Source organism: Lithobates pipiens, unplaced genomic scaffold (genome assembly GCF_037356315.1).
Source record: "Lithobates pipiens isolate NorthernLeopardFrog02 unplaced genomic scaffold, aLitPip1_a1.2 Scaffold_8, whole genome shotgun sequence".
NCBI lineage: Eukaryota > Metazoa > Chordata > Amphibia > Anura > Ranidae > Lithobates > Lithobates pipiens.
The window spans coordinates 343,563,039-343,587,921 of record NW_027507903.1 but is presented as its reverse complement, the minus strand read 5'-3'; the positions used below and the strand labels follow the sequence as shown (position 1 = coordinate 343,587,921).

Below are 24,883 nucleotides of genomic sequence, written 5' to 3'. Positions count from 1 at the left end.
ATGGGAGAAACAAATGTTAGAAACACTATAAAGTACATGCAAAAAAGTTCAACTGCATCTAGAAAAAATATAATTTTAAATGATACACAACAGGAGAGGGAGAGGGAGAGGGAGAGATTAGTGGTGTCCGGCCATTATCTCTCTCTTCAGTATATATGTTGGCGAGCCTCTGCATGGGTCTACAGCAAGTACAGTCACCTGAGCGGTAAACATTCCTCAGTGGGATACACAACAGGAACTAGATTGCAAAAGTATTAAACAAGGGTCCAACAAGCAAGCACTCAGTCATGTTATGAAGAACACAACATACTTAAAGCGGAGGTCCACCCTAAAGTGGACCTTCTGCTCATTGGAATCCCCCCCCCCCCTCCGGCGCCACAATTGGCACCTTTCAGGGGGGAGGGGGGTGCAGGTACCTGTACAGTACAGGTATCTGCACCCACTTCCGGGATAGCTCTCTGCGGAAAGGGGCATAGATTACACCCCTTTCCGAAAGTCCCCCGCTGCCTGCTGGGAAACACACAGATCCCAGAGGCAGCGGGTCCATCCTTATTGCACAGCGCGACTCGCGCATGTGCAGTAGGGAACCGGGAAATGAAGCCGAAAGGCTCCACTTCCTGATTCCCATACCCAAGATGGCGGCGGCAGCACCCGAGAGAGACGATTGAGAGATCGGCTTCGGGTGCCGACATCGCGGGCGCGCTGGACAGGTAAGTGTCACTATTTTAAAAGTCAGCAGCTGCAGTATTTGTAGCTGTTGGCTTTTAAAAAAAAAAACGCGGACTCCCGCTTTAAGCGTTAATAAATGGATTTATGTCACAGAGTGACCCTTGAATGAACACTTGGGAGACCAAGTCTTCTAGAGCAGGGGTGTCAAACTCAGTTTCATTGTGGGCTGCATCAGCATTATGGTTGCCCTCAATGGCTGGCTGAACGCCTCACTCCCCTTTACATTAGATGTCAAGGGCCCACCATCAGAAGTTAAGAGTCCCCCAGCATTCCTTATATCACACTGCATCCCCTTTACTTTGTGCTGCTGTCGGTTAAGAAGTTGGGTGCAAAGACGGGAAACAGAAAGTTCAGGGTCTGGAGGAGGACCAGAGGAAGGCTAAAGTCAGTTGCCGGAGTCGTATCAATGCTGAGACCAGGGGAGGTGATGAGGAGGTGGCTGCAGCTGCATGGGAAACCGCAGGATCTGGTGGAGGAGTTCTGTCGTCCTTGCTGCTGCTGAGACAAGGTAGGGGTGAGGACAATGGGGGTGCTGTACCTTCAGGAAAGGTGCGAAGGCCACATGAAATGGCCTGGCGGGCCAGAGATTCACCTGTGGGACTTGTGTTTGAAGGGATATGGCCCACCCAACACTACATGTATTGATAGACTCCTTATCCAATATCATAAACATTCATATTTTGTTATAACATATAGAAACTGTGGTTGTTAACATTCATGCCATCAAAAAGAAATATGTATTTACAGACATACAGGAGATACTTCTGATGACCCAAGATTACCAGTTGCCTGGCTGTCCCTGATCAACATGCCTGTTCCAAGATCCGTACCTCAGAAATTATTAAAGCCCCGGGTCACCATAACAGCAAGGCATCAAGTATTTTTAGAGGGAAAGGCCAGCAACAGCTTCTATGTTTTCTCAGTACAGGGTTTTTAGGTTTGCTGAACAAGGTCAATGAAGCAGCAGCGACTGTCTCTTCTGTCTAGATACAAGTTTGTTAGAAGCTCTTCAAAGCCACGAGTAAAATTATTTACTATACAATTTCTGATCATAAATTCACGATTTGAATAGAGTTTTTTTTTTTTTTGATGGACACCGCACTGGTCCTGAGGATCTGCGGGCAGGAGTTTAGGTGAGGCCGCGGCTTCGGCCTCGCGGACTAGGCCTCACCTAAAAACTCTTGCCCGCAGATCCTCAGGACCGGCGCGGTGTCAGCGCCGGTTCTGGTGGGGAAAAACAAATGATTTTTTTTCCCCTAGCCCTACCCCACACCCACACACAACAAACAATAGCCTGCCACTACCCAACAGTTTGTCTGCAGACTGGTCTGCTGAGCCACCACACACACAGATCTCTGAGCTTACAATCTGCATGCCAACACAGTAAAATTGGCCAATCAACCCTGGGGGGGGTGTTCCCGTCTCAGCCCTCAGGATGTTGTGTTCTTAAATAACCACAGTCGAATTGGCCCAGAACGGCGCAGATTGCTGGGTCATGGATAGGATTTACGATACCAGCGCATCAGTCTGATCGCAACTGTACCAATCACTGCCTGCCTGCCACAATCAGAAGCCAGCTAACGGTTGTGTGGTTGTGTGGTTCTCTAGGATTCCACACATGCTTAAAATACAGTTGCATGTACACCTATAGGCCAGCTCTCAATAGAATATAATAGGTACAATAGACCAGCTCTCTGCTCATCTATCGCCAAGTTCCCTCCCAACACAAACTTCCAGCTGCTATCACGTGTGCCGGAGAGGTTGCCAGAAATTGTTAGTTTGATAACAGAGGAATGGAGCAGCAGAAAGACATGGGACTTAGGGATTTAGAAAGCGATAAGTAAAACACTACAGATAGATGTGGCCATGTCAGATTTCATGAATGGGGTTTACATCCACTTTAAATATTTACACACAAAAAACATTTTTACGTTCATGCATACCTTGAACAACACCCCAAGGGTACTGTCTGGCTCTCACCAGCTTATTCCCAACTTTTACTTCATCTGTGCTCCCGACTACAGCAAATGGGAGATGAGCCTAAAACACAAAATTATAATGGGGATATGATATATATATATATATATATATATATATATATATATATATATATGATACATATGATAAAGGATTAGACATGAGAGCCAACAGTAACGTGAGGGCAACAACAAAATGATGTAAAAACAATAATAGACAATATTTAACCATTTAAAAAAAAATAAAAAAAAAATAAAAAGTTTGGTGTACAAGGAATGCCCCAAAAAAAAAAAAAAAAAAAAAAAAAAAAAAAAATAAAGTCATCTGAATATTTTGGTGCACCTTGTTCCCCAAAGCTTCCTCCTTGGTAGCACACTCATGCTTTCAATTTGTACTGCTCTGAGTTTCAGGAGTGCAAAGATAAGCTGCCGTATGAATGAATGAAACCTGAAAACTGCACTTCTGAAAGTGCACAGGTAATCTATACCCTGCCTACTATAAAAACATGCAGGAAAACGTATGCACACAGATCTGTAGGAATCGGGTGTCATTTCTAGATCCACCGATCTTCAAGTGAAAACAGTAAAAAAATAAATCACGAATAGCCAAAAGCACAAAGTGATGCAAATAAAAAGTATATGAGAACATTTTTTCAATGTTTGAGGATCTCAAGTATGAGAGTAAGATTTTGGAGAAAAAACAAACAAACGTGGTACCATAGCTAAAACCAGCTTCTCTAGTCACTTGTCTGCCACTAGAGAGCAGTGGAGCACTACAAGATACATAGGAGTAGCAAGCAAGCAGGTTCTCAAGAGAAAAAAAATAAAAAATCAATGCTAGATGTAGGCACATGATGTATAATAATAGATAACATAAATCGGAGAACAGATACAGGAAATTCCAAGGTATAAGCCAAGATCAAGTCTCTATCAAAACACAACAAGACTAAGGTCCCTTTCACACATGCGGACCGTATGTCTGTATATCATCCATCCGTTTTCAGATGAAATACGGACATACATGCATTGCTATGGGATAGCGGTTGTCAGCGGATGAACATCCGCAGACATCAGATATCGTCCGTCTCTGCAATGGTGCGATTCTGCAGACGGAGGAAAATCCTATTTTTCTCTCCGTCTGCAGAGCGGATCGGATCTGATGAACACGGACAGTCTGTGTTCATCCGATCCCCATAGAGGAGAGCGGAGAGCTGACAGGACGGTCCCAGCACAGTGTGCTGGGACTGCCCTGTCATCCGCCGGCTCAGTGGGGATAAACGGAGCGATCCCCACTGAGCAAGCGGATCATCACGGGGCGAATTATAACGGATCCGTCCCGTGTGAAAGGAGCCTTAAGCTTGACAAGATCTGTCTCAAAAGGTTTTCTATAAACATAAGTAAAATATATAAAGAAGAATTTCGGGAATGGATATTGATCTCCACTTGCTTCCGCCTCCCGTGCCAACTGCCCTGCTGCATTCTGAACACAGGAGGTCAGCTGCTCAGCATGAATGCCATTCAGAGAATGCTTTGGATTTTTCTAAATTAATGCAAAAGTACTCTCTGACTGGTCAAGAGGCCGGGCAGTGAAGTCATGCTTTCTACTTCATCCAATCAGAGAATGCTTTGCAGTCATTCATAAAATGCAAGCATTTTCTTTCTGTATGGGCTGTGTTAAGAACAGACCGCTAACCAACCCACTAATATTTTCAATGCCATTCCAAGTCCTTTTTACTTACATTCATCACAGAGTTAATCTCGGCCACCGCTTCGTCATCAGTCGGGAATTGGTAAATCTGGACGCCATTGCTAACCAGCTCACTCATAATCTTGATTTTGAACTTGTGGAGTTCACTCTTAGATATTGTGTCAGCTTTAGCAATTATGGGAATGATGTTCACCTAGAGAACAGAAAGAGGAATTTAAAAGAAAAAAAAAAAAGAGTTACACACCATGAATTAGAAAATGTACTTTTAGATGGAATAATGCCACTGAAAATCACACAAGACTAAAACAAAGACAAAGACCAATAGTCATTTTACGTGAACTAGAGCTTGCGACCTGACCAATGTTTGTCTGTTCTGGATACACACAGGTCACTGCTAGGGCACACAGACAAGTTATATTTAATGTGCCCTATTCACACCAAAAATGCCACATGTCTGCACTGCACTGAATGTCAATTCACATCAGCTCTACACATTGTGCTGGTGTGCAGTGACATGAATAAAGTTGTGGAGAAAAAAAATACAAGCGGTGTAAAACCCTAAAACACACATTGCATTGATCCTTGCCAAAGCCAACACTGCACTAGCCTGCACAGTAAAAACGCTATGTTTTATATTACTGGCAGGCTAGTGTGAACGTAGCCTCAAATATAGTGTCAATCATAGGGTACAATAGTTTTACCCTGCTAATTATGTGCTGGACACAACCCCTGCTATCTACAACTGTCTATATCAAACTTGTGGAATGCAAAAATCTGAGAGCACCATTTGTCAGTGCATCAGCTAGTTATAGTTCAGGATCTGACACCTCTATCAGTAAACGCAACCAATCCTGCTATACGCATGTGGAAAAATAAAATGTAGGCACTGTGGCCTTCCATTCATGTATTGAACAATAGAGACTCATTTTAGGTCAGACATTGACAGCACTTTGTAGTCACTAGCATCACAGACACATGGCAATTACTGGTAAACTATACATATATTTCCAGATACCCGATCCCAGGATTAGAGCCATTAACCTCAGTTATACTACCGCTTGCCTGCATTACCTTTGTAGGTTAGCTTTGGATGTCTTCAAATAAGGTAGGGGGTAACAGTTGACTTTTTTTAACCCATATGCTGCTAGCCTTAGTAAATAGAAAAGCTTATTTACTTGTAAAACTCATTTTATTTTTATTTATTTGTTTTACACATTTTCTCTGTTGCTTCCCAATTTCTGGCCTGGGCAAAAATAATGTCATACATCCCAGGAGTCTTCATGGGTATTTTCTTCTTTCATCTGGGGAAAGAGAGGAAGGGCTTTTTCAGCAAACCACCCCCTTCCCTTGCATGCCTGAGTTAAGGGCAGATGGATTCCATTAACTAAATGAAATGTGGAATATAAAAAATGAATTAAAGTGGTTGAGCGCCTCCCAAATACCTGGATCCTCTCTTGATCCAGTGCTGTGCCTGAGAGCAGCATTACTGCTCTCTGTTCACAGGCCCAGAGGCAGCAGCAGGAACCATTGGCTCCTGCTGTCCGTCAATCAAGCAGGGAGAGCAGGTCTAAGCCCCCTTGTGTGTGCCTATGGATGCATGCGGCCTGGCTCAGGATCAAGCCTGCACTCATAGAAAGCACTTTCTATTAGGGCAGACACAGAGGAGTAGAAGGAGCCAAGGGGCACTAGCAGGGGACCCAAGAAGAGGCAGTTCGCTTCCACTCGGTGCAAAACCATTGCACAGAGCAGGCAAGTAGAACATGTTCATTATTTTAAGCAAAAAATAAATAGCTGAGCATTTACAATTGCCTTGAATATTGTTTTCGGTGCTTACATAGAGTTTTCTGCTTTAAGTGTTTAGAGGGAGAGGTTTAGAGCCCTGCACTTTTGAGCCTGGACTGTGTTAGATGATTAGAAGGGAAAGAGTTAGGTGATCAGATAAGATTTGCACTGGCTCAGGACTGCAAGAGCTCCGAGAACCATTGAAGTTTATTTATGGACATAAGATGGCAGTAGAATGACTGAGGTACTACATGAGCATTAAAGTAGAACTAAAGGCACATTTTTTTTTTTTTTTCCCAAATTTATGCCATCTGTGTCCCATTAGGGAGAATTCTTCACTTCCTGTCCCATAGTCAAAACAGGAAGGGATAGGAAATCCATTGTCACGGAAAAAAAAAAAAAAAAAAAAAAAAAAAAAAAAAACCACAGCATTGCCCTTTGAGGATTTCCCATCTATTACTGTACCCAAAATTTGGATTTTCACTTGTGGATGAGAATGGTAAACATGATCTTCATAAGGCTCCATTTACACCTGAGCATTCAGTAACTCAAAGCTCCAAAACTCAACAAAATCCCACGTAATTTAAATGGTGGCTGTTCACATACTGCACGAGCGCTTCTTAGGCAGACTTGGACATTTTTGGCCTTAGAGACTTTATTGAAGGAATGCCTGGAAACACTTGAATCAAGCATTATTTTCATCCATATTTCAGGCGATTTTTAGGCTGTAAGAACTACTCTCCTCTCCCTAGCACCTCAGGCTGTAGTCACACTTGACCCAAGTGTTTTTGGTTGTTTTTACAGGCTCATTCCTTGAGTGTTTTTGCGTGAGCGTTTTTTTTTTTTATTGTTTTTAACCAATGGAAAGCTAGTTACGAAGGAAAGAAAAAAAAAAAAAAAAACAAACAAACACATGCAATTTTCTAGGCGTTCCCATTTAAATCAGCTGGAACTCAAAAGAAGCGCCCATACTTTGAGCTTCAAGGTACACTACACTTTGGATGGGGAGTATTCTGGAGATTCGAGCTACAAACTGTTTAGGTGTAAATGGAGTTTAGTAAGGACACAAACCGCAATGAAAACCTGACAGGTATTTGAAACCCTCTCTATCCGAAACAAAGTAAAAAAGTGCCTTTAGTTATACGTGAAATAAAGGAGAATGATTATAGTCCAAACACGCACGACTGTACTAGTTACGCATACATGTTTAGGTCTTGTGCAAACACCCTGGGGCTGGTCTTCTCTTATGGGAACAGCAGTGATTGGTCAGTAAAGTCCATTCTAGGTAGTTTCTTCTCTTGAAGTCTGCTCACCAATGGTGCCTACACCCAGGAGTGGTCCATAGAAAAACTATCGTTTTTCAATGAAATCATTATTGGCTGGATTAAATGACAATCTATTATGTATGGAGTCTCTGCTGTGTGTTTATATATAAAAGGTCCCTATGGGGAGCTCATTATAAACTGAAATAAGTACATATAGGAGAGCATGGTTCTTCAACAGCCTATCTCGTCCCATAATAGCAACCTATTGAAAGCTATAACCACCTTCATTGATTTACTGCATCGAGAAAATAAATAGCAGGGAGATTTTCCTAGTACTGAACACTAGCTAAGTACAGGGTAGGAGGGTGCATTCATGTGAAGAGTAAAGTGTGTAGGAGCAAGACAACTGAGAACAGACCCTGTGGCCAGCTGCTATGTAAATGGTGCAGTGTTCCTCCACTCTCCTCTCCTCCCTGCAATATAAATGGCCAGTGTTTTTCAGACAGCCTGTTTATCTTATCCACACCGCCTAGAACCCCCTAGTTGTTACGCCATTGTCAAGGCGCATCGCATTTTGTTCCTCCTCCGCTGACAGGAGGTCAATTTGATGGCTAACATCTACAGTATAATTTAACCAATGAAAGCTTACTTGTAGGCTGTTAGATCAAACAGGGAGGTGTGCAATTCTACATCCTCCCAGCAAACATCTATTATGCTTTCAACTTAATAAGCAAGAACAAAGACTAGGACAGAGGTTCATAAGAAGGGCCTGCACCACTCCATGCGGCACTGAACAAAGTAGACAATTTATAAAGGAAAAAGAACAAAATGTAATCCATCGAAAACTTTTCAGCTTTTTGCAGTCTGAGTCTCTGATGGACAGAATTGGCTTCGTCATTAATTTAACTGTTTTGGTGGGGGGGGGTCATTAAATTTAACAATGACACAAGTAGAAGATCGCAAGAACGGAGTGCGATTTCAATGCAGTGCTGCAAACGCTCAGGATTCGCAGATATGTAAACCAGGGCTAAAGAAAAAAAAAATCCATAATTTTGGATTAGATCTTGTAGACTAATCTGACTGATCTACAAGATCTGTGGCCACTTATCTCAACGCTCTTACCGTCCTGCTTTAATTCTGTAAAGCAAGTTCAAAAAGGAAAAAGCAAGTTCCCTATAGAATAGATCATGGGTCTCCAAACTTTCTAAAACACAGGGCAAGTTTATGGTCCTTCAGACTTTGGGGGGGGGCAGTGCTGGGACAAGGTCTAGAGCTAGAGCCCAAGGTAAGAGGCAAAATGTATGAGCATTACGTATCAGCAAAAATCTCTTCCCTCACCCCCTAAAATTTGAGCGCTATTCTTCACACTTATCCCCCAAGCATAAACTCTCCCCGAACAAAAATTTCCCCTCTTCCAGTACAAATCACTCCTCCCAGCTCAAATCCCACCTCCTAGCGCAAATCCTCTACCCCCAATTTTTTTCCTCTGAGCATAAATTCTCTACGCCCCTCCAAATCGCCAACTCTCAGCACTAATCCTCCCCGCAAATATACCTTTCTGGTTCAAATCCCCCCTCCAAAGCACTCCTAGCACAAATCTCCACCATGGCCAGGGCAGCCTTCTCTCCTGCCCACCCCTTGTCACAGCCGGGGGGGTGGGGAATAGTAGAATTTTAATCAAGATTTATTATTTTAACATTTGTTTGATTCATTTAATAATTAGTGGGGCCAAATCAATATTGATATTCAATTGCAGTGATGAGAAAGTATTTTAAACAGTGTATGTGTTTTTGGGGGAAAAAAAAAAAATATTCATTCCAAAACTGAATGTTAAAAATAAAACTACATTTTGAAGAACTTTCCAATAACATTCATCAAGTCAAGGTACTGAGAATTTCTCTACAATGGTTCATACTAACTAGTGTACCAACTTACGGCTATACTGCAGGAATTTAACAGATACTTTACATATAAAACCAGTGGGTGCCAACGATCTCAGGTGCTCTGAAGCTGTGCCACTCTGCAATCCTCAGCTAAATACAAACCTCAGTTTATTACACGCAACCCAACAAAGAATACATTATATTTGCTCTCTTTGTTGTCCTGTTTGACCATCAGTAACAAGAGTAGTAAGCTCCATGATGCTCTTAGCTGGGGCTTACACAAGGTTCATGACATACGGATAGGGCAGTGCTGGGCCAATCACCAAATACTAGCACTGATCACTGTCGACTAAAAATGAGCACAGCAGATGTTCTCTTTTCGAACTCTGTCTCTAATAACGCAGGGAGATGGAGTGGGAAAAGTCCCACTCATTGGACTCATTTACTTGTGTGTATAAATTTCAGTACAAGCTACTAAGCTATGTAAACAGTCTCTTCACAACAAAGTAGGCATGAATAACGTTAAAAGTTAACTAGAGCTCCATCTGCTGGCTGTATGAAAGTACACACATTTTCAGGATTCCACTTTATTTTACTTCTCAGTCATGACAAATAGAAATATTAGGTACAAATCACTATACAAAAGTATACATTTTAAAAAATTGATCTCCAGTGGCTTTTTTTTTTTTTATTATTATATTCCAACCTTGTCGCACAGAACTTTTCAAATAGACTTCCTAGTAAAGTGGACATATAGAAACAGGACAAAATACAACTTATTTTACACCATGTAACAAGCAACATCAAGGAAAAAGTAGTCAGGACATGTCACTACCTTACTATCCAGCTTCTTCATGGTGACCAGATCTAAAGATTTCAGGGAGTGCCCAGTTGGTGTAATGAAGTACAGACATACATGTATCCTAGAGTCATGGAAGTTAAACAGGGATCGCCGAATCTTGAGCTCTTCCTGGAGATAATTCTCAAATTGAGTATCAATGTAGTCAACGACTGACCTGTAACTGCACAAAGACACTATGTAAAGCTGCTGTTAGAGTAAAAGCATAGCAATCATTTTGCCACTACATTTAATTTGTACAATACACCATACAATGTCTGTATAAACAAATCTGTAAAATACAAAAATAAAAAAAATGTAATAAATAAAAAAATCACACAGCCTAGGGCAATTGCAAGAATTTAGTGGGATGTGCAGCTGTCCCCTTGAGTTAATATGATGTGAAAAAAAAAAAAATGAACCTATTTATACCAGATGAGGTGTTCTGAACTGTGCGCATAAGGCATGGCACAACAACAATGAAGCGGCTGGGCAGTGTGTTATTCTGGCCAAGTGTAAGGAAAAGTTTTGAACAATACTATATGGTTTTATTGGCACATAAACTGTTAAACAAGCCAAAAGCCCAAGAGGCTGTGTGGGTCAGATTGTTGCTCATTACTAAACAATGCTGCTTCTGTATTTTAACCCAACGAGCTAAACAGTTTTCCTCCATAGGCATCCATGGGAGTAAGTTTAGGGCAGAGCACACGTGCCCAATAGTTCAGCCAAGTTCAAACTTTCAAAGAACACAGTAGCAGCAAAGGGACGTCTCTGCACATTGCGAGTGTTACTCCATTTTAACCCTTTTAATGGCACTGGCAATACTACATACTATTGGATCTTTGCACATTTTCCTGGAGCTATTCATGCCGATATAGAGCTGCAGAATATGCAGCTCAGACTGGGGTGTAGCTGACCTGATTTGTTTTGGTCATTATATTTATTTTTTTACATCAATAGCACAGGGTCATTACACTACATCCCAGAATAGTAAAGTGCTTTTCAGGGGAACTCAGAAACTTTAAACAAAAAATAATAATAAAAAAGGTAAATTAAATGAGCACACACCCTGTGTGAGGCCATGGGACTATGGACTTCCCAGTAGAAGTGGGAATCATTCAAAATGCTATTTAAATAATAACAAAACAAAAACGAAAAAAAAAAAAGCTTCCACAATTTGCAATTGTGAATGTTGATCCCAGTAAACTACCGTAGGGGGTCAGAATTTTAGCACTGCGCATCATCCTGCCATTACTCCATCATTGAATTTGACTGAGGGCAGGAGGAGGTTAGTGGTTCTCACAGCTCTCAGAGTACAGTGAGGAAGGAGAGAGTAAGCAGTCGTTGCTGTGAAGCACAAGGCTGGATCAGGCTCAGGTAAGTATTTAGGAGGGCTGAGGGGGAGCAGGCAATGAAATGTTTTTTACCCTATTGCAGAGAATGCATTAAAAGGAGTTGTAAAGGCAGAACGCTTTTTTTTTTATCTTAATGCATTCTATGCATTAAGATAATAACCCTTTTGTGAGCAGCAGCTGCCCCAGCAGCCCCCAATGCTTGCCTGAGCCCTATCTCAGTCCAGCAATGTCCACAAATGTCTCCGCTGTCCGAGACGCTCCCTCACGATTTGCTGAGACAACAGCAGCGTCTGTTAGTCAAAATCAGACCGCCAAACAGGAGAAAGAGGGGCTGGGCCCAAGCGCCGTGTCTGAATGGACAGTGAGCTGTAACTCGGCTCAGATGCCCCCATAATAAGATGCTTGCTATGGGGGCATTTGACAGGAGGGAGGGGCCAGTAGCAGAAAAGTGGGGACCCAACAACAGGAGGATCAGGGCTGCTCTGTACAAATCCACTGCAAAGAGCATGCAAGTATAACATGCTTGTTATTTTAATTTAAAAAAAAAAACTGGTTCGATTTTTATAATCCACTCACAAGCTGGTGCTCTGCTAGTGTGTGGGCAGCAGAACACACATACAATCACTATAAACTATATACAGACAGACGTAGAGATAAGAGATTGGGATATCAAGTGCTGGCTTGCTGCCACATTTTGAGTACTGGCAAATGCTTCTGGGCGCAGCACCCCTTGTCATTATAAAATGTCCCAATTTACAATAAAAGCCTATTTAACCACGTTGTCCATCAGAAGTTTACACTCTAGCCCCAGTACTAATGACTTAAATTGACAGTCCATGTATCAGTACAGAATAGGAAGCCACAGACATGTCATGACAGAGCCAAGACTTACTGGAAAGCATGCAAGACACACTTGTGCCTGATTTATCTCTCTCAGACACAGAGCTGGCTGCTGTGCTTCAGACAGTTCAAATATTTCTGAAGAAAAGGGCTCTTCAGTGCGCACAGAAAAGTGTTACCTCTATTAGTTTAATTACAGGGTATGACAGAAAAATAAAATATGGCTGCCTCACCTGGCTTGGGAGACAGAATGAATTAGGCTACACAGTAGCCGATAGTCAGGGTTGCTTCTTCAGAGTCAAACTACGATTTTTAGCATAGAACTGTACAAATTATACATATATTCTGAATAAATTGGAGTTACTGTTTACTTTTACCACTATGCTGATCTCAATGCTTCATGCAATAGAGGCCACAAGAAAACGTTACCATACACATTGTAATATGCCTGAAGCCTTATGGAAGTTACAGGCTCAGGTAAAGTGGAAGTAAACCCCCCTATTGTTTTCAGCCAATGAAGTGGCCATCTTTGCCTCTGTTTAATCTACAACTGCCATGATGCTACACATTAGAGCTGGGCGATTTTCAAAACAAAAAACAAACCAACCTCGATTCACAATTAGAGTTTTTTTTTTTTTTTGATGGACACCGCGCGGGTGTCCTATCATATATGGTCCTCCATCGTATAGTGTCGGATAGCAGTACACAGCACACACAGATTCCGAAAATAGCCGAGGATGAACGGCGCCTGCGCCGTGAGTCCAGGTTCTATCCCCACCATCCAAGTGGACATAGAGTAGGAATATAAAAGAGCCAAGTGCAGCTCGCCCGCGAGGGGCCCTCTAATTTCCGCAACCCTATGTCCGCTTGGATGGTGGAGCTACCACCTCCACTCACGGCGCAGGTGCCGTTCATCTTCAGAGATTTTCCGAAGCTTCTTCTGCAGTACGGGGCGGACACTATATGATGGCAGGACACTATCTGCCAGAACACCGGTCCTGAGGCACTGTGGGCAGGGGTTTTTAGGCAAGGCCGCGGTTTCGGCCTAGTCCGCGGCGTCTGTCCTCGCCTAAAAACTCCTGCCCACAGCTCCTCAGGGCTGCACAGTGTCAGCACCGATCCTGGTGAAAAAAAAAAAATTAAAAATCTAAAAAAACAAAACGATTTGCTGAAATTTTGAATCGATTTGACCTCTCAACTCGATTCAAGATTTAAAGAGGAGCTGCACCTAAAAAAAAAAATATTAAAAACCAGCAGCTACTAATATTGCAGCTGCTGACTTTTAATAATATCACACTTACCTGTCCCAGGTTCCAGCGATGTCGGCGGCAGACAACGAGCGATCGCTCGTCTCGCTGCAGCCACCGCCGCCATCCTCTGTCAGGGAATCGGGAAGTGAAGCATGAGGGCTTCACTGCCCGGTTCCCTACTGCGCATGCGCGAGTTGCGCTGCGCTTCTCTTATGGTCCCCCGCTGTGTCTCTGGGAACTGTGTGTTTCCCAGAACACAATGGGGGGGGCAGAGCCATGCGGCGGTGGGCGGAGCCATGCGGCGGTCTGGCCGGAAGTGGGTGCAGTTACCTGGATTATCCAGGTAACTGCACCCCCCTCCCCCTCGAAAGGTGCCGATTGTGGCACCGGAGGGATAATACTAGCGGAACTTCCCCTTTAGGGTGAAGAACCGCTTTAAATAGATTTTTTCCCCAGCCCTACTACACATGTGATCGGTTATGACACCAGCCATTGGAGGAGTTGACAGTTTGGTTGAGAGCACAACCAATGGGAGGGTTACATTTCTGGCACGTGCCAGAAATGAAGCCGTTTTATGGATGGGTTTACTTCTGCTTTAACAAGAAAGCAGCACAAGTATCTCTGGAGATGTTGGTCAGAGACCAAACCTGGTCAGGTTTGTCATTTTGCTAAATCTTTCTTTGTTTTCATGGTCTACTTTACACAAACCTCTACAGTACCACATTATCTTTGACACCACCATAACAGGATGTTTGTGGCTGCATGCGTCCATGCACCTTATAATAGACAGTTATTCCCAAAGAAATGTTCATTTCCAGATGCAACTTCTCTACAACCCCTAGCAAAGTTAGTGCATTCCAGTTCCTACCACTGACTTCTGCTGGTCTGCATGTACTGTATATGTAAATAAGTGTATAAATAGAAGCATGAACAAAGGAACTTAGACATGGAAACTACATTTAGAGGCACTAACTTCATGCAAACCCCAAACAGAAATGTTAAAGTAAAATTTACACTGCAACTTACCAGTCCTTCACTCGGGCATATTAATCTGTACACCCATGCAAAAGTGCTTTCTTCACCCACGTGAGATGCAGAGGTGTTCCACACAGCCCATTGCAGGCAGCCTGTTCACATCAATGGCAGGTAGCCCCAGCTGCACAGACCTCCACAAGTTCCTGGAGTAAACATTTGGGAGGGTCCAAAGCACGGATGAGGACACCAACTGTTTTCTGAACTGTGTATTGGACCCACACAAATGTACACCCCATGGTATGCATGGAGATCTGTGCATCTGGCTGCTGTCATTGATTTGAACAGACTCTCTGCACTGGGCTTTGTGGAACACCTCTGCATCCCTCACAGGCGAAGATGGCCTCTTCACATATAGTCAGTACACTTGTGTTAATGAAGTCTTAGATGTGGTGAATGCAATATGTTTTATTTGTTTTACCCTTTATTTTCACCTGGTGAGCGCGCAAATAATACTTCCTGTCCCCCTTATATCAACACTTCGTTCTCCATTCTGTTGAAGTCATGGTGAGCGTATATGCTGGCCTTCAAACATATCTGCCTTTGTTCATCTCCATTACATGGTGGATTGATGGATGTGAAAGAAAAAAAAAAAAAAAAAAAAAAAAAAAAAGGAGGTGTTCGATCTTTTCAGCTCACAGGAAGTGACAAGGAGTGACAAGGACCCACAGCAAGATCAAACAGGTTTTCAGTGCTTGGTGAAATTGTTCTTAGCCGGAAAAAAGGAAAACGAATGAAGACATCACATCTAAGGGCTAGTAGGCTGCAATATATTAAAACTTTTTTAAGTTTAGATACACTTGAACTATATCAAATTGGTTATTTACCCAGAAATAGTTTCTCCTTAAGGGGACAGTTACTGGTGGACGTTTATCAGACAGTGCTGCTTAATCACCTAAAGATTTTAACTGCTTCCCGTCCAGCCTACAGACAAAATGACAGCAGTTCCGGAAGGACATCATATGACATTGTCATAGTCACATGCTTCACGTACACCCCATGGGCCACAATGCAGCACAAACTGTTACCCACTGTGTCCACCGGACCAATCACAGTTATCACAATAGTACACCCTGTGAATGAATGCCTATATGGATGGATGGATGGATGGATGGATGGATGGATGGATAGATAAACTGATTTAGAGGCCAATACGCCATATATTGCCTTGCTCAACAAAAAATTATGGAATTACCAATATGGGTGATTGGCTGTAGCATAAGAAGATCACCTAATTTAGGGTTCACCTAACCATGACCTTTTACAAGTACTTTGTTAGTGTCAGTAGCAGACAGACAAAGCCTGTCATTAAGAGGCATGCTTTATCACCATGCTTTAGTGTCAGGACATTAATTAGAGGTTTATACTATTAAAGGGTCGGGTTTATACCTCAGTTCTACACATTCCTAGAATGGTTCATCCAAAAAACATAAACCTATCTGGAATAATCACATAGGAAAACAGTAACAGCTTGCAACCTATAATTAGGAAATCACATTTGTCAGGTTGAGGAAAATATTTCAATCCTGTCTGACTTCCAGACTTTGATCTATCAAGAGTTTGGCAAAGTGAAAATGCTCACTATAGTTGCCAAATAGATTATGAAGTTCATTGTTCATGTAGGAAAAGACGCGAAATGACTGCCGGCCAATTCAGGCAGTTTGTGTGTTCAGGTGATGATTATCACATCTCAATAGAAGCAGTCAAACAAAAAAGTAGCTTTTGGTTAGGCTTAATAATTTTACCCAATTGCCATTAATTGCCTCTTAATTAAAGCTGAACTCACCGCCTTTTCTAAGGCCCCTTTCACACCAGGACATCGCTGTCATCGGCGGTAAAGCGCCACCATTTTTAGCGCAGGTTTTTGACCACTAACGAGGCGCTTTTAACCCCTGCTAGTGGCCGAAAAAGGGTTAAAACGACCCACAAAGCGTCACTGCGGTAGCGGTTCGGCAATGGTGCCCATTCATTTCAATGGGCACCACTCCAAAGATGCTGCTTGCAGGAGTTTTTTTTTTTTACGTCCTGCCAGCACATCGCCTCAGTGTGAAGGCACTCGGGCTTTCACACATACTGCAGGGGAGCAGTTTTATCAGGCGCTTTACAGGCGCTATTTTTAGCCCAAAAGCGACTGAAAAACGCCTCAGTGTGAAAGGGGTCTTAAAAGTCTTCTACTCCCCCCCCCCCCCCCCCCCCTTTACTCAAGTCATCTTCTGATCGGCTTCTGTTAAACATAAAATGGGTACATACTAGAGTTGCACAATTCTGGCCAAAATGAGAATCACGATTAAAAAGATCACGATTCTCACAGCGTAAAATCTCTCACATTATTACCGGTTAGTTCGTTTTTTTTTTTTTGTTTTAATACATCAAAGTGTATTTTTTTCCCCAAAAGATTGCATTTGAACGACTGCTGTGCAAATACAGTGCGACATAAAATATTGCAACAGCCACCATTTTATTCTCTACTATATATATATATATATATATATATATATATATATATATATATATATATATATATATATATATATATATATATATATATAAGATAGATAAGATAGATAGATAGTGGTAGTGAGGTACCCCACCAGTGTTTGGGCAGAGGATTCTCAACCAGGAAGGTTGAGGGGCTCCAGATTATTTGCTTATATGGGAGATTACTAAAATCTGTTTTGGGATCTGGAGCCTGGGGATTTCGTAGCGATCCGGGTGGGATGAAATCCCCAGTCCTGGGTCCAGGTTTTGAGATCCACCAGCATACTGACTGGTCAGATGTGTGCTGGGCTATTTGTAGACACCTGGCCATGGTTCTGGGCTCCACCCTCCCGTGGAGTCCAGGCAAGCAAGAGAGAAGTGTGCATGTCTGCACAGGTTGGTCTGTCAGTCTCCCATGTGGATTCTGGGTCCCCCAGAACTGCAGAAGGTAAATGCTTGGCTCAGGGGAAAGGAATAAGTATAAAATATTTCCTTTATTCCTAATCCCCCAGTAGCGAGGGCTCTGCTACTCTCCCTGGCCATCTACATCCTCAAGTACAATGCAGGACTGCTGACTCTGTATTGTACGTAATGACATCAGAGAGCTGCAACCGGCCAAGTAGCAAAATTAAGTGCCTTCAGGGGACCAATCACAGAGGAGGAAGCATGTGGGAGGAAGGAATAAAATTTGATTAAATTTAACTATCTTACAAGGAATTATAGTTTGTCCAAACCCATTATGTATTCTGAACAGGTTATTTTTAATTTCTTTGATTTCTATATGCAAATAAAAGAAAATGGTATTTACACACTGGATATGCTTATGAATTGCACCAACCACACAGTCATCTAAATACAATATTATTTGTGCCAGCAGTCCCTTCAAAGTAAAAATCCTACTTGTGAGAAGACACTTACAATGCCAGCCATTACCCTTATTTACAAGTTAAAGCCTTTGTGATTGGGGCCCTACTTTCTCAACTTGAGGGCCAAGCCTTGCCAACAGCCACTGCTCTGTCTTATCAGTCTTAGCAGCTTGGGGCTCTCTTTGGATGGTAGAATTGCAGTTTAATGGCGTTCAGCCATGAAGTCAAAGAGAATCACTGCAGCAAAGTGAAACTAAATAAAAGTTTAGACTTTCAATACAGTCCCTACCCTACTATCCCAGATAAACCACACAAAATTAAGCCATCTATGCAGCTTGCCTATCGTCTTTGTTGATCTGGTCCCCAAAGCCCACGGTGTCCACAATGGTCAGTTTCAGGTGTACATTGCTTTCCTGAAGTTCATATGTGCGTGGTCGTAAACGAACTCCGTTCTCATAGTGGCTGGCTTCTTCCGTCTCAAATGTTGTATTAAAGAGTGTGTTCATTAATGTGGACTTTCCAATACCGGTTTCACCTAAGAGAGATAAATAAGGTAATTTAATTATACAAATTATGGTAACATATCTAACCTAAACAATATTTTATATTGCAGCATACCAATATAAAGTTGTGGTTGCCGCAAAAGTTCCCCCCCAGGCTTTTCACCAGGTGATCTTGCCAGTTACATACTCCCCTGTCCTAGGCAGACCATGCTTACTAATTGTACTCTATCAGATTTACCGCTAGGTTGGTCACTCCTAAAATGGAACTCCAAAACGCTACCTTTTCTTACCTCCATAATATGGGTTGGGGGTGGTCTGTAGTTTACAGAGAATAGATCAGGGCTGATACCACTGCTCGGGATTTCAAGAAGTTCACAGTTAGGATTTACATACACTTATTACTTTTTATACAATACACTCTTACAACAGCTGAACTTCCCTAGTGGTCGTATCTAGTTCATAAAAACATCTAGAATTTAGACCATACATAACGCAAACTGCAACAAAGGAGTTGCCCAGAGCAGCCAGTCACATTCCAAGCATTTTGTGGGGAAGGTTAATAGAGAAGCCATTGCATATTTTCACCAAGTTATTATTGTAACATTAACAAAGTTTTATTCATAACAAATCTTCCACATCTTTGATTAATTGCCTTTCCAGATTTTAATTATTTTTCAGCAGATGTTCTAACTTACTCAGTGAAATCCCGTTTTCAATGGAAAGAATAAAGTAGAGCAAATATGCTGTTATTGCCCGCCGTTAAAGCATACCTAAAGACAAAACTTTTGTCGAGTTTAATTGCGGTCTGTGTTCCCACTAGGAAGATCCATCCTCGAATAGCCCTGATCAACAGTGTCTCTAGGAATGAAAGGGAGGGCAACGCTAGAATTCCGAGTGGTCCTCAGAATAGGAGCAAAGGGAGAATTCTCCAGTGGGCACACTTGTTCAAGTGACACGTGTCTAATTAGTTAGAAGTACAAAGATCTCTTAAATCGTTGCTGATGCTGTAGAATAAGGCCTGTTAATCTCCCTAATAAGACCAAGATGACAAACTACTGACAGTGGTTTTACTTAATGCAAAAAAACAAAATGGCTTTAGATATACTTTGTGGATCAGAAAGGGTGCTGGTGCACCGATACCCATGTACTCCAATTGATGAGGGCAGAAAGTTGCCATCAAATTTCCAGAGACACATTCCTGCCTGTGGCCTTTAAAAAAAAAAAAAAAAATAATTGCACAAATTTTTGCAGGTAAAAAAAAAAATTTGCATTTATTATTTTTTCACCAGTCAGAAAAGCATTGCACCAGCAGACATTTCTTCTAGCTCCCTGCCTGTACCAAGATATGGATTTTCAGTTGCAGAGCTGGAGAAAATGTAGTGAGAAGGAGAGAATTTGTGTTCTGAACGGAATGCATCTGCGAATCAGATGCGCTCCCATAGAAGATAATGGGTTGTAATTCGCACCCCAATGCCGAGAAAACTCACGCGTTTTTTGTGCAATGCAAGTGCGAATGCAACGCACATATGTGAACCAGATGCATTCAAATTAATGTATTTTAAAAATGTCCTGCGAATTGGATGCAGTGTAAGCCGCATCTAATTTGCACAGGTGTGAACGGGGGCTAAATTACAGCTTTTAGTCTGTTGGGATATGTCTCTACTAGACTTTGCAATATTTGCCCTCTCTTCTTGGCAGAACTGCTCAAGTTCAGGTAAATCTGATGGTGACTATTTGCGGACTGCGATCTTCAGCCACAGATTTTCCAGGGGGTTTAAGTCTGGGCTCTGACTAGGCCCTGAAAAAAATTCACATTCTTCTGCTTCAACCACTGTGTGCTTTGGGCCATTGTCATGTTGAAAGGTAAACCTTCCCATTGACAACCTTCTGGCAGAGGTCAGCAGATTTTCCCCAAGAAATTTATGGTATTTTGCCCCATCCATTTTTCCTACTATACTGACAAGTGCTCCAGTCCCTGCTGCAGAGAAACACCCCCATAACAGGATATTGCCACCTCCATGCTTTACTGTAGGAATGGTGTTATTTGGATGGTGAGATGTATTGGATTTAGACCAGACATAATTGGGTGTTGAAGCCAAATAATACAATATTAGTCTCATCTGATCAGAATACCTTTTTCCGTGTGGTCTCAGAATCAAGGTGCATGTTGGCAAAGCTCAGTCCTGCCCCCATGTGACCTTTCTTGGGGAGTGGCTTTTTTTCTTGCAACCCTCCCATATAAGACACATTTGTGGAGAATTTGTGATATTGTTGTCACATCCACACAATGACCACTCTGTCATAAATTCCTGCAACTGTTTCAGAGTTGCTGTAGGCCTCTTGATAGCCTCTTTGACCCGTTTCCTCCTGGCTTTTTCATACAGTTTGGAGTGACGTCCTGATCCAGGGAGCATGTGTTGTACCAGATACTTTACACTTCTTAATAGACTTCACTGTGCTTCTAGGCATGGATAAAGCTTTATAAACATTTTTATATTCATCTCCCAACTATTGTACACCACATTATCCTAGAGATCTTTTCACAGTGCCTTGCCACTTAAAGTTGATTGTTTGCTTCAGTTGCACTACTGGGGAGTGAAATACTCCAGTAAAGCTCTTTGCATGGTGAGCTAATCAAAATGATCACAGCCGAAAGTCAAATGGCTGTGTGCGCCATTGAAAAGGTTATTAGCTACACCTGATTGGAGTTTACAAGTCATTTATAAAAGAGGAGGGTTATCCTTTTTCCAACTCGGGAAATCTGTTTTTGAATTATTTTAACTTTTTCTGACATGTTGGTGCTATTGCTTTCACCTGGATGTTATAAGTGTAAATACAGCTGGACAAAACAAAAACCATGGCTGTCTTCATTTTGAGCTGAAAGCGATTTAAGGGGGGTGATTTTCTTTTCTATACCCACTGTATTACATTTTTAGTTTTGGGTCTAATAGCGCTTTAAGTGATACCTGTGCTTATCCACCCTGTAAGCATTAGATTCCTCACCCCAACAGTGTGGGTGCTACTGTGCAAGGCTGATTAAAGAGTTGCGCGCTGAAATACTTTTAATAAATCTTGGTACATAACAGGATTCAATTTTGTTTTCTACATCTGCCAGGTGTTCAGTGTAATGACTGCCGAGATGAGCTCAGCTAGCTGACCCAGAGATTACTAATAGAAAAAAAAAATAAGGTTTTTAAAATATTAACACCCCTTTAGAAGATCACGCACATCAACATGTAGTTTGCCCTTAATCCTGTATGTGTGCATGAGGCAAACTGTAGATCAATTATTCGCACAACCATTTTCCATCAATGAATATTTAATAAGCACAGTAGGGATTCTCCGGGGGGCAAATTTAAAATGATTATGTTAATAAACAGAAAAATGTGGAATTAAAATAACCTCAAATTTCAGAGTTTAAGGGATCGTCGTCATTTTGTTTCCCACCCAAACTATAGCATTTTAAATTAAAAGAGATTTAAGATAAGACAGATATAAAACGCATATAGAAAATTCCAATGCGAGTCACATGAATGACTTGCAGCAGGAACACCACCTGTATCTACACAGAGATCAGGCGTTTGTGAACATGTCAGACATATTTTGAGAAATGCCTTCGTTTTGCTGACGTAGGGCTTCAGAAAATATTTCTTGAAATGACACGCGTTCACAGAAAGATTTCCCGCTAAAGATTACAGTTTCATCCAAGTGTCTTCTATTGCCTGTATTTTTTTTTAAATTGAATGGGCTGCAAAACAAAGAAAAGAAAAAGAGGCACTACTTTTAAATATGCGCTGCACCAAACCGCATGGTACTGGACGCTGCAAAGATGGGGCGGAATACAATACAATGTACCCCGTTCACATAGGGTGGGGGCTCAGGACCTGGGGGGCCCCCCCCACTTGTTAGAGAGGGCTTCCAGATTCCGATAAGCCCCTTGCCCACAGACCCCAACAACCAATGGCCAGGGTTGTCAGGAAGAGGCCATTGTCCCTTATCAATATAGGGACAAGGTGCTTTGGGTGCCCTAAAGCACTCACGCCCCATGTTGAGGGCATGCAGCCCGTTATGGTTCAGAAGGGGGGGGGAGCTGCTTGTCTCCATCCCCTTTCCTGACCTGCTGGGCTGTGTACTCAGATGAGGGTTTGGTATGGATTTTGGGGGGAGGTGACCCTACGCTATTTGTTCGGCATGGGGGTTCCCTTAAAGTCCATGCCAGGCCAAAGGGTCTGGTATGCTCTTGGAGAGGGAACCCCTGACTTTGTTTTATTAAATTTGGTGTGGAGTTCCCCTATAAGATTAGAACACAAGACGCATGCCAAAGTCGGATCAATTAAGACTGCGATCTGACTTTTATCCATGTCAGTGATATTCAATGGGCTGAAGTAGGATCAAAGTCGGACCAAAGTAGTGCAGGAAGCATTTTCAAAGTCAGACCAGTTAAGACGGCTCTCATAGGGAAACATTGATTCTCCCCATCATGTGACATGAGCTCCCAATGTCGGAGTGTTTGTCATACAAGTGTGAACCCGGCCTGAACAATGAAAACCTGCATGATGCTTCCTGAACTCAGAATCAGCACCCTTACCCTAGTCCTGAAAACGGGCTCACCTGGGTGTACTGCAGCAATCAACACTTGCTCCTGTCAGGAGTCGTCATCCGCATTTGGCTGAATATATTCAAGATAATTATCAACTGTGCATTCAGCACTAATGACTCTACTGATAAAGAATACTCTAAACACCAGGATGCCCTCTAATCATCACATGCCAGGGTCCACATAAAAAAGCACTTTGAGAAAACCTCAGAAGAATGGCATGCATTTTGAAGCAGCACCCTGCTCTTCACCATGAATCAATGTAGAATTCCAGGCATATTCATTTATCAATTTTCTGTCCTAAAGTGGTATTAAACCCAAAATCAAACATTATACTGCACTCTACAAATTCTGATAATTGCATTTGTTTTCTTTTTTAGGCTCTCTCCTTGTGATCTAGCCAGGAAATGTAGCAGAGACTAGTGAGACAAAAATGTATCACTGGCACGTGTGCTTATAATGGTCAGCTTTTATTTATTCATGTAAAACCTTTATCACAAATAAAAAAGCACTGTTGCTGTAACTGCTTGAATCAGTGCGGTATGAACTGGCATTTGGCCTCAATTTGTTAGATCTATTATCAGATTTAGATAAACTAACACTTCCCTCCCCCCCAGAGTAACAATGCAGCTGTCTGCTGTGCCCCCTGTGGTCTATCATATGGTGCCAGATCACCAGGTGAAGGAATAAATAAATAAATAAAAATTCAGCCACTATATTGAAGGATTAAGAAGGTGCAATATATGACGACATTTTTGGTTTTGGGTTCAGTATTGCTTTAAATTTTACCAATGGCTGTAAAAATCTATTTCAAGCAAAGTTCAACACTATTCAACACCTTTTTCCTTGAAACATTTGTATTGGTGCACCAATCAAAAAAGGGAGTGCTAGATATTAAAAAAAAAAGTCTTAAAGTTCTGTTTTCTTGGGCTGCGATTGGACAAAATAAAATAAAAGTGGGCTCAGCGAGAGCGGCAATATTGTCACCTAAATAGGAATTTGGGAAAACATCCCAATGGGGTCACAAAGAACAGTAAAAACTAATATCTGATCTACTCTTCCCCAACTCTATCCAGAAAACAAACTTTTGCTGGAGATATGGTTGTACAATATTTAAATGAATACATAAAAGGGAATAAATAACTGGATTAAATTATGTCTATTGAATATTAACCTGAAGTTCCAGTTTAACCACTTGCCGACCAGACAAGTACTTGGTACATTACTGGACTTAAAGTGGTTACACCAGAATGATGCCTGAAGCTGCAGGTATCATCCAGATGCTGTTTTTTTTTATTTTATTTTTATGTAAAAGCAATCCTAGCGGCCAACTAAAAAGGGATATCTCTGGATCAGCTTTGTTCAGCTCTGGGCTATGGCAACCCGAAAGCGATAACCTGGCATCACTTCTGGTTTGCCCAGATGTAAATAGAGCCATTTTCAAAAATCAAAAGCATTCCAACACACCAATCTTGGTGCGATCAAATGCTTTTAAGGGCAGAGGAAGGATCTGGGGTCTTCTAGACATTGCCCATAGCTCAGTTTGAAATCTAAGTGTACACCCCCACCCTTAATATGCCACTCATGGATGGACAGGGTTGTGGCTGGCAAGGATAAATTGCTATATTTATGGTCACAATGAAATCCTCTATAGTAAAAATTTTCCATATGCACACGTTAAACCTTCACAAATGTAAATATTAAGTGTGTACTCCTTCTGCAATAATGAAACCCTAAAACTATGTCATGAACTTGTGCAAGAAGAGTAATAGAGAAGTAAC

The 24,883-nt window shown here is 41.9% G+C and overlaps 1 protein-coding gene across 3 annotated transcripts in view; it reads right to left on the bottom strand.

The window, feature by feature from the left end:
- SEPTIN8 (septin 8) overlaps positions 1 to 24,883 on the bottom strand; it is a 201,171-nt gene that overhangs the window by 102,667 nt on the left and 73,621 nt on the right. For 2 of the 3 annotated variants that reach the window (XM_077473226.1, XM_077473228.1), the window contains exons 3-6: positions 18,342 to 18,537; positions 10,179 to 10,365; positions 4,445 to 4,606; positions 2,673 to 2,769 (exon numbers count right to left, since the gene is read on the bottom strand). In XM_077473226.1, coding sequence (XP_077329352.1) covers positions 2,673 to 2,769; positions 4,445 to 4,606; positions 10,179 to 10,365; positions 18,342 to 18,537 — 642 coding nt within the window. The remainder of the gene's footprint in view (positions 1 to 2,672; positions 2,770 to 4,444; positions 4,607 to 10,178; positions 10,366 to 18,341; positions 18,538 to 24,883) is intronic. The other variant, XM_077473227.1, reaches the window with a different exon arrangement.